A 10652-nucleotide genomic window follows, 5' to 3' on the forward strand; every position below is an offset into this window, starting at 1 on the left:
ACCACCTGGAAGTGGGAAGCCAGCTCCAGCACAGCACTTTGTGGGAGGACAAAAGAGACGGTGTGGATAAAGTGCTCCGCAGATCACTGGGGGCGGCAAAGGTGAGTGTTGCTCTTAGATGTGTGGAGTATTTGACTCACTTTGGAGACTGTATTTAACAGATGTTCTCTGAGGAATCTTGAATCAGAAACAGTGTTCGCCTCCTCCCGAAGTAGTGCCTGCCCTCACTTTGTCCCAGCCCCAGTCTTTCCAGGAGGGACAAAAGGCCCTTCTAGATTCCCACTAAGTACCGGGGACTCAGTGGGACCTCAGCTTCCCCCCTCAGCTTTGACTAGGTGCCCCCTTGCAGGGGTAAGGAAGGTGCAGGTTCATCCAGGGCACTCAGGAGACCCACTGGGAGGCTGGAGGCTGGCGGCCTCCGATGCTTTCGAGTCTTCCCCAGGGGGACACCACCCTGGAGTGGCCTGGGGGGCAGGGCAGGCTCTGCTGAGGAGAGCACTGGGGCTTCCACTGGATGCTGGCTAGGAGTTAGCCAAGATTTTCTCTGCCCAGATCTCAAGGTCTTGGCACATGGGGGCTGGGAGACCCGCATGCTTCTGTATCATGCTGTCTGTGGGGTAGTGTAGAGCCAACTGGAGGGGTGGGGATGGGGGTGGAGACTCACCAAAACTGATGGCACTCCCCAGAGAACGTGTCTCTGTGGCCATCCGTGGATCTGTGAGTGCAGACCTAGAAGTCACTGTGAATTTTGCCAAGGACGACATCCCAGGTTATAAAGCTGCCACTGAATTCGCCATGATTGGCACCTGTTCTTGTCACAGGTTCAGTCGGCTGCACTCAGTGGGGCAGGAGGAGTCACCAGGGCTGCCTCTACTTACTGAGGAGCCCGACCACGGGTTGTCCCAAGCCAGGGGTGGGAGCAGGAGCTGCATCCACGCTCACTCCCAGCCCCGCCACGACGGCAACTCGCTCCCTGTGAAACCTGCGGCTCTACGCTGGGACATGACAAATGACCAAAAAATCAATTTGTAATCTGATTGGAGGTTTTTGATTTCCTCTGATGAGTTTAAATTTCATTAAAAGCAACCTTATTCCAATATAAAAGGAATCCTTGAAGGGTAAAACAGGGGATTGTCTCACCGAGTATAAAGCATCCCAACTCTTTTGTGTGATTTATTCATGGCATTAATTGTGAGGGCCAACCTGTGGTGTCTGTTGGCAGCTGCGCCGTTATCAGGGCCTGGGATCGGCCCAGTGAGCTCAAAGCACAAGGACTCACATTCAAAACTCACTCTTCGGCATATTGACACTTCAGTTATCAACAACCTTTTTATCTGCTGGGAGGGAGATCGCAGCTCATGGGGCCGGAATAAGCCACAAATCACTGCCACCGCCGCCTCTCTGCATTCTCTTAATTGTATGTATTCTCTGGAAAAAATGATCAGCGTGGCCTCTTGTCTTGATGAGAAATTGACATTTCTGAGGACTTCTTTGGGCGCTCAGAGCAAGTGAGATAAGCATGGGTTGTTTTAGAGGAGAGCAGCCTTTCTTCCCTTTCAGGGGCCTCTTTACTGCTCGCGTTGACCCACTTGATGAGTATGGATTTCATGAGGTCTTTTTCAGCATTTGAACTATAAAAGGTTCAGAATGACACCACCCCTTATAGACAAAAGATAACCTTGCCCTTTGAATATATTGATTCTTTATTAACTAGGCTGTTTAATGCAATGAAATGAGGCATTAGATTGAAGCCCATTTCAAGTGCTTTGAATAATCTTTGAAAGCTTGAAAGACCTTAAAAGGCAGCCTCACAATAATTGGCGTGCATTTTGAAAGAAGGCAGTTCTTGCTTCTGATTTGAAACACAAACATAATTTCTCCATCCCCTGGTTACAGGAGGTTGGGTACTTGTGGCACCAGTGCAGAGTGCGAAGGAGGTGACTTGCCCAGCAACTGCTTGTCCCAGCCCCAGCCTCCAGCCACTTGGAAGGGAGTCTGCAGAGGAGGGGAGTGGGCGGCCTTCAGGCTTGTACCTTATAAGCCTCTCTCTGTGCTGTCTCTTTAAGTCTGAAATGAGAACCTGATTGTCAATGACAGGAGAAAAAGGTATTCACAAGTTTCTTTATGTTTTGAATAATTGTTTCCTGTTTTGCTCAGCAGAACAAGTAATTAAGATGACATTTGTGAGTACTAATTTGGATCACACTTATGTGTATGTGTTATAAAGCTGCAAGCCAAAACATGCAAACCCAGCCTTTCATGGAGGAGAAAATGAAAAAATACTGAGTGAAATGGGAGCACGGGAAACTCAGAGGAGCCGAACGTCGGTGTGTAAATTAGAACCTCAGTGTTGAAGGCAGATCTCATTAGAGTTGGTGCATTTGGCTACCAGTGTGCAGTCAGCAGCGCCCGGGGCTGGTGCATGGGGTCTGCTGTGCCACTGTGGTGGCAGTGGAATCGGTGATGCCCCTCTTGCAGACCGTAGGCAGCACAGTCATCTGGGTGCCCTGGTGTTTGCACATCCATCCAGAGCCTTTGCTGCTGCGCTCTCTCTCCGAAGCCTGGTTCTTGCCCAGTGGAACCCAACTGTGGAGCCAAAAGCAGCATGTGTCTGGGGTCACTGGAGCAGTTATTCTCTACCTGCCCAGTGCACTATTCAGAAGCAGAGGGGCTGGGGCAGAAGGTCTGGAGGTTATCAAGCCCCTCAGTGAGCCTTGGGATTGTTTGAGTTCCCAAAGACAAGTGCTGGAACAGTGATTATGTCACTCTGGCACTGCTGTGGCCCACAGAGCATGTGTGACACAGAAGCATCGCCCAGAGTGCAGCATGCATACAGATGGTACCTCTGGGGGTCAGGACCACGTAAGTGACAATTTGCTGAACTTCTGTCTCTACGCAGGTTAGAGGACGGAGGCTGGATAACTTTGTGGAAAGTTCTACTATGGATCATTTTTATCTTGGCCAAGTTGCAGCTTCAGAACCCGGCATGTGCAAATGAAACCCCCGGTGTAAATTTTATGTGTGTTTAGTCAGTCATTTTAATAATCAAAACAGAATTACCAAAAGTGAAATTCACAGACAAGAAATACTTTAATTAAATATTGTGTAAAATGAACATTTTTATACAGTTAAATATCTGAAAAAATGTACAGATAAAACAATCTTATTGTAGGGTCTTTAACAGTAAAATCTACCATTTAGTGAAGTGCTCAGTCTTGAGACAGTGAAGTGATGTGGGCGTTGACTACTTAACCTAAAACACAAACCAAGTGAGGGCATGGGGAAGCTGGCAGGCGTTCTCAGTGCGTCCATGTGCGCTCTTTTGTAGATCAAACCCTTACTCGTACAAAATAAAACGGAGGCAATTTAGTTCCAAAGTGACTTCTCAGGCTTTCCCATGTAGCTAGGCCTTGTCAACTGTCACAAAGCCAGACTGTGACCTGCTGACTCCTGGGGACATTCTGTTTATTTAATTTTGTCCCTAGAATGAACACTTTCTAAGTTGTGCATTGTTGATTTTTGTCAAGAAGGTATTTTAAAGTCCCTCCTTTTTAAATTCGATTTCTGCTGCAATTTGCAAAATGTTTGTGCTGTGCTGTGTCTGCAAAGCATTTAGTGCAAAGGAGAAAGAAAAAAAAAACCTGACACTTTTGGTCTCACTGTGGGTTTGGCACTAAGAGGCACAATATCTGAAGGAGGTCGTTCCAGTTTTAAAAGTACGGACAGTGCTGTTGGAACTGACCACAAAAATGTATTGTTAAAAAAAAAAAATTAAAAATCAGCAGTGATTTGGGTCCCCCTGAAACCTCTGTGAATCGGAGGTGGGCCCAGGAGGGTACAGGCTGCAGCAGAAATAGTCCCAGAAAGGAGAGACGGGTCATGCAGCGGGCTTGTGCTTTTGTGTGTGTGTTTGTGTGTTTTACACCATAAATCTTCAAATGAAGTATTTATTAACAATTGTTGTGTAAGCCTGTGATAAAATAGCACAAAGGTTCTTTAAAGAAGTCCACTTTTAAGGCATCAGAGAAGTTAATGTGGCAAACATTTTAATTAAAACATCAGAAGTAAATTTTATTTTAAACTTTAGGCCTCTGAATTTTTCCAGTAAACACAGTTCAGCTATGTGGCAAAGTCATGGGTGGCATCTAAAATGACTTTTTACATTCTACAAAAAAATAAAATAAAATAAGGACACAGCCCCAAATGGTGTCGCCTCTTCGCGGCCGTTCCACATGCACAGACTCTCGTAGGATTTGTCACGGCCGGGTGGCACCGATTTGTTTTGACTATACAACTAACTTTTTTTTCAAAAGTATTTGTTCAGATAACTTAAAAATAATATAAAAATAAACAATGAATTTGACTTTTCCTCAAAATAAAAAAAAAAAAGATGGAAAGTCTAAACAATAGCATATTTTTGAAGTACAAATGAAATGTAAAGACACTGGTTCATCTTAACGAAACAGATCAAAGAGACAAGTTCTTGGCTAATGCTCTTCCCAGTATCACAACACCAGGCCATGATCAAAAACCAACGCAGACAAGAAAGAAGAAAAAGGAAAAGGCGGGAAAAGCAATGTACAAAATTTCAAAGATAAATACAATATTTATAATTGATATGTTACAAAATAAAGTCCCTTAGCAACTGCAAGTGTTCATGGGAAAGTAAGTGTCAAATGAAGACCATTTTATTCCTTATAAGACACATAAGGAATAAAACTTGTTTTTCTAAATATTTTAAGTGGATCTGAAAAAAATTCAAGACAAGTGTATAAATATTTAGCTACAACTTTGGCAAAATCACAAAAGTCTACAATTTTATAACCACATACAAAACACATTAGGGAAGAAGGATCTAGAAGTCAAAAGGACAATTTCTGGTACAAGAAACATAGACCTCACAGTAGCCTAAGAATGCAATAGTATACAGTGCTAGCAAAAGTTGAAAAAATGTTGCAGATCACACTTGCTTAACAGGAAGCTCTAGCAGTGGGAGAATATTGGAACCAACAGACAGTAGCGTTTTTCTCTGTCAGTGTGCTTGTTGAAGGCAAGAGAATTCAATATCAAAGTTACAATTTCTAACTACAATAAGTTACAAAGTTTCATTTCATTAAGATGAAGTTAAGCAATGATAAACCCTCCCTCCCTCCCTGCCACCCCAGTTTCTCCTCATCATATAGTCATCCTTTTTTCCAGTCTGATGGCTCATACCTCCTTGGCCCCCTTTTTATCACCACAAAAAAATATTTCACATTATAGAGATACACAACCATTGTGAATCTAAGTATGAGTACAGAAAAATGTTTGGAGGCATTTTTCATCAGCGTTTCATGATCATCAAAATGGTGCATTCACAAAGTTTCTCCCAACACATAGCAATTACTAGACATGGCCAAGACGGAGTCAGAAACTTTATACAAAATAGGCGTCGCTTTGTTTTCCTTATTCTTCAGGACTGAGAAATGTGAAAATATGAGAAAAGTTCAGTCACTAAAATGGAATTGTTCATGAAGAAGGAGGCTGTTTGCATGTTGATTCTTAGTAGTTTAAATAAAATCTTTAAACAAAGTCTTTTGTAGCATTTCAATTGCTGCTGATATTTTTGAAGATACTGTTTCCATCAGCATGTCTTAATATACTAAACGTGTCCCCTGAAGTCCGTCCTTTGATGCTGGGTGCTGCGGAAGGTAAACAGGAGTCCCTCACATTGGCGGGACTACCAGCCCAGACATAGCTGCAAGACAGAAGGACAGAGCAGTTACTGTAGGCTCCCCGCATGCGCCCTCCTGCCAATGCAGACGCGGGCGGGGCTGCCCTTCCCCCCTATTCAACTGGGAGGCTGGACTTGCACAATTCCATTCACCAGCCTCGGGCGTGGTTAGGGTGTGCTGGGGAATCTGCTTCCTGAGGTGGGGGCACACGTGGGGACAAAAATCCCCCGGTCCTGCCCCTCCTGCAGCCCTCCTCAAAGGCTTCTTTTGGAAAAGGGAGGGGTTCCTGGCACTGCTGTGTGCAGAGGCTGCAGCTTCCCCACACTGACCAGTGCAGGGTACAAAGCCAACGGAGGCCCGGAACCCCCTCTGCCGAGAGAGGCGACCCAGCCTGGTCACTCCCATGATGCCAGCCAAGGCCGGCTCACAGGCCCTGCTCTCGCTCCCTATGTGAGACCCAGACTGGCCTCAGTTTCCCCTCTGCTTCCAGGTCTGGGCTCTGACCGTGCGGTCATCTCTCTGTATCGTAATGGTGAGTCAGGGGCTCTCCAGAATCAAAGCCACTCACAGCCCACCTGCCCTGGAACCTCCAGGCAAGGGCCACGGAGAGATGTGAGTCATGGCACTGCCGTCAGGACCTTTTCTCTCTTCTCAGGAAAGAAGAGAAAACTTTGCACGAAAACGCCAAGCGGGGCTGACGCTTTCACGTGAACTCCTGGTACGAATGTAATTTAAAATATTTTACCGCTACTGTTGTTTAATTTTTGTCAGAATGATCGTTCTCATTAATTGATGTATAACATATTAATACATTTGTTCATGTAGTCACGTGAGCTTCGATTTCTCAGTTCATTAATTTCAACGATATTAATTTATCTCCGACTCACCGTTACAACTTTATAGTTTGGAAGCCCTGTGCATGTACACACCGCGTAGGAGGTGCCGTCTTTCAGCCAGCCTGACCCCATGTTGCGGGCAGCGCCGTGGCACCTCACCACCTGCCTCTGCAGCGACCCTGGTGCGGTGCCCGCTGATGGCACGCAGGCCAGTTGGCGGCACTTCGGGGGCCTGGGCGTCCCTTCATACGCTAACGCATGTTGTGAAGACAATGATTTCAAATCACTGATACCTTTCCAGTTCCTTTTTTGAGCATTAGTTCATCAAAGTGAAATATGCCACCGACTTCACAAAAGGGCCAGTTTGTCTTCTCCGCGGCTACGTCCTCAGCACCCAGCAGAGAGCCTGGTACATAGTAGGTGCTCAGTAAATACTGGTTGAATGGGTTCATGTTTCTAAAGGAGTAACTGGATTTGAGTCACTGGGAGGAGCATATACCAAAGGTGGTGTCTGAAAGAGGCCAGATGACGGCCACTTAATTTAAGTGCCTGCGGGCCTCAGCACCTCACAAAGGGCCACTCACAAGTTCATGAGGCCTGGGGGCACCCATGTGGCTCTGCCTGTCGCACACATCGCAGGCCACGTGCAGCCTGCACAGCCCAGATGGGCCAGGCACTGGGCAGGCATAAGGTGCCCACTCCATGTGGCCTCATCTGTGGACCGCTGTGCCCTCGGGGCCGGCCCTTCTCCCTCCTGAATCTTTGAAAGAGAGCACATAGGGAAAATCAGCTCCTGTCCACAGACAGGACTGCAACCTGGTGTTGGTACACACCTGGCCCTGGGTCTAGACGCACATCCCTTTCCAAAAGACAGCACAGCCCTGCTGGACGCATGATCCAGCAAATAAAGTGGAGAACCAAGGCCCAGCCTCGGGACAACGAGGGTAGGCAGATTTTGAGATGGGATCCACAGGCGGCATGGTGCCCTGCCATCCCCATGCCAGGGCTATTTTTGCTGCTTTGTGCATAGGAGGCTGCAAGCGCTAACCACCCTGCACTGAGAAGTGCCAGGCCCCGGGCAAAGGCCCATTGGCTGAATCAGACTGACAATGACCACAGCGACCTTCACCGCACTCCCGCCTTCTCTCACGTGGTCCCACCCCCTTAGGGGCACAGGGTGTTCCACCGAAAGTACACTAGGTGCCATCGGAAGGGTGAACTGGACAAAATCCAAGAGGAGGAATCTGGTCCTTTCTGGGGCGCAGTGCACAGGGGTCCTTGCTCTGAACACCAGGCAGAGGTGGCACGCATCAAGGTGGGCCACGGGAGAACATGCAGCGGTCACAGAGGTGCCAGGAGAAAGGCCGAGCCCCCACCCCCACTCCCATCCCCACCCCTGGAGAGGACCCGACACTGGCCCCCGGCCCCGCACCACCCTCACCTTGCAGTCCGTTCCCGTTGGCGCTGGTGCAGGAAGGAGGAGGAGAGGCTTGGGGCCGGACCACGGGCGCGAAGGCGCTCTTCTGTTTCACTGCGGAGATGACATTGGCAGGTGAGAATGAGAAAATGCCGTGTGTGCTGCTACAGTTTGAAGGGAGGGTGACCGAAGAGGCTGCCATGGTGGGGCTGGACGGCACTACTGCAACAAAGCAAACACGGTCAGCACGCGCGGCCGCGGCACAGTGCCACGGCGAGACGGCGCCAAAGGCCTCGCCTCGGACGGGGGGCGGGGGCACAAAAACAAAACATGACATGCGTCTGGCTCGGCCACGCTCTGGATAACAGGCAAGCTCTTTTGCACTGGACTTTCTCTTCCAATTGAGCAGCCCATTTTGTTCGGATTTTGTTTTGGTTTCCAATGAGGTCACATCGGGCCCGTTTTGGGTCAATTTATGGTCGCCATTTGGATGCCCAGCCTCCAGGGCCACCCTTCCTTTTATCCAGTAGCTCACATCACAGAACACCCAAGCAATGCACACACTCGACTCGGTAGTGAATATGAATCTGCGTGATGACGTGTGACAAAAACAGACACTTACTGCCGTAGGGAGAGTTAGCGGAGGAGCCATTAAGAAATCCAGGCGAGCCAGGGACCCCTAGATTGGCCATGGCGCCACTTCCATATCCATTCATGCTAGTGCTGACTGTGTTGTAATTGGACTGCTGGGGAGTACTGCTGGGGACGTAGCCTCGCGGGGACACGCTGCTTGTATTGCGACTGTAGCCGACTGTTGAAATCCCCCCCCGGCCAAAAATAACATTATTATCAGCGACAGACACTTGGGGGGGGTTCCCCGAGAATCTATATCATTTATTAACATTGCTAATTGACCCTGTGCTTTCCACCTGCTCTAACGCCTGCTGCCAGCTCGGATGACCTTATCACGCCAACCCTGCTGCCACTGTCTCACCGTGAGCCCCATCCTGTCTCTGCCGGCTTCGACAGCCAGCCGGGGCGCACTTCGATCTCACCGTCAGTGGCTTTCACATTTCTCTTTAGAGGCAATTATCAAAGCTTGGATTCCTGGTCTGTCCCCCCACGCTCTGTGAACTTTCGGCCTCTGTAGACCTTCAAATGCCATGACTGACAAGGAGAGCTTGTTTGTGGCCGTAACTTCCCCTGAAAGGCTGTTTGGGGTTCTTCATTTGTATGGTTTCTATTTCTATACATGGGGGCAGTCAGGGGACATGGAAGCTTCATTCCTGCCACAGGAGCGTGGATGGATGGGAACAAAATCAGCAGTACAGGTGAGCTGTTTTCTAAGATCACTGCCTGCGCACTCTGCAAGGAGGAAAACTAAAATGGACCCAAACGGCAAGATGCAGCGGCCTTGGCCGGCCCAGGTCACTGTACTGTGGGATGGGGTGCGGGGTGTGGAAATGCGGGTCTCTCTCCATGGATTCGTTCCAAACTTAGACCCAAATCCCACCATGCAGTGCATCCAAGCAGGCTCTCCTCGGCTCCCTAGGCCATGGCTATCCTATGGCTTAGCCCAGTCTTCCAAGGAAAGCAAAGTCACTTACGAACACATTGAGGGAAACTTCTAGCAAATGCCAGTGACTCGCATGGCAGCCAGGGGAGCTGCCATTCTTAGTAACTGGGCTCTCTATGAGTGTTCTTAGGCCAGCACTGGCTGGGAGGACCTGCAGAGCAAGGTCTTCCTGAGCAAAGAAACCAGCAGAGCCAGAGAGAACGGAACGCTACGGACATTCCCCAGCCGGCCCTGGACACGTGCCTCTTCAGCTAAGGCCTCAACCAACCCACGGAGGGTGTTCAGGGCAGGGGTCCGCCTGGCGCGCCAGCCTACCTTGGTCGTTGGCTTGTGACGTCTCCGACACGTTGACGGCTAGCTGGCTGCTGAAGGAGTTGACGCCCATCATGCCCGTGTGCGCAGGGGTGTTGCCCAGGGTGGGGATCTGGTTGTGATTGCGGGGAACGCTGTACAGCGCCTCGGCGATGTCCGCCGCTCGCTTCAAGATGATCTCCTGCAGCAGGAGCAGGTGGGAGCCAGCCCATCATCCTAGGCCCAGCCCAGCTGGCCGCACTCTTGGGGACCCATGACGGTGGCGTCCCACTATCCCTTGCCCAGACCATGACCAAATCTATTTCTTAATAGGCAAAGAGCTTCCCCTAGGAAAATCATTTACTGATGCTTTTGAAAGGGCGCAATATCTGGCTGGGCACGGTGGCTCACACCTGTAATCCCAGCACTTTGGGAGGTCAAGGCAGGCGGATCACCTGAGGTCAGGAGTTTAAGACCAGCCTGGCCAACATGGCAAAATCCGGCCTCTAATGAAAATATAAAAATTAGCCAAGTGTGTTGGCAAACGCCTGTAATCCCAGCTACTCAGGAGACCAAGGCAGAAGAATCGCTTGAACCTGGGAGGCGGAGGTTGCAGTAAACCAAGACTGCCCTACTGCACTCCAGCCTGGGCAACAGAGCAAGATCCTGTCTCAAAAAAAAAAAAAAGAAGAAGAAGAAGAAGAAAGGGAGCAACATTTGCTCAATTCTGTCCTGAATGCTGTGGGGCGCCCATCCAGCCCTCCCTGGTTTCCGGTGGCACCAACACTGTCCACCCGCCACTGCACACCATCCACCCG

The 10652-nt window shown here is 49.2% G+C and overlaps 1 protein-coding gene across 9 annotated transcripts in view; it reads right to left on the reverse strand.

Moving 5' to 3' along the window:
• Positions 1-3023: 3023 nt before the first annotated feature.
• Positions 3024-10652, reverse strand: part of EBF3 (early B cell factor 3) — a 129174-nt gene continuing 121545 nt past the window's right edge. For 5 of the 9 annotated variants that reach the window (XM_025397784.1, XM_025397782.1, XM_025397783.1 and 2 more), the window contains 4 exons: positions 9859-10036; positions 8590-8778; positions 7992-8189; positions 3024-5737 (listed from right to left, as the gene is read on the reverse strand). In XM_025397784.1, coding sequence (XP_025253569.1) covers positions 5706-5737; positions 7992-8189; positions 8590-8778; positions 9859-10036 — 597 coding nt within the window. In that variant the 3' untranslated portion in view covers positions 3024-5705. Of the gene's footprint in view, positions 5738-6843; positions 6957-7721; positions 8190-8589; positions 8779-9858; positions 10037-10652 lie in introns of those variants that run through there. The other 4 variants (XM_025397779.1, XM_025397786.1, XM_025397787.1 and 1 more) reach the window with 4 other exon arrangements.

The sequence above is a fragment of the Theropithecus gelada genome, chromosome 9, assembly GCF_003255815.1.
Source record: "Theropithecus gelada isolate Dixy chromosome 9, Tgel_1.0, whole genome shotgun sequence".
In the NCBI taxonomy this organism is placed as follows: domain Eukaryota; kingdom Metazoa; phylum Chordata; class Mammalia; order Primates; family Cercopithecidae; genus Theropithecus; species Theropithecus gelada.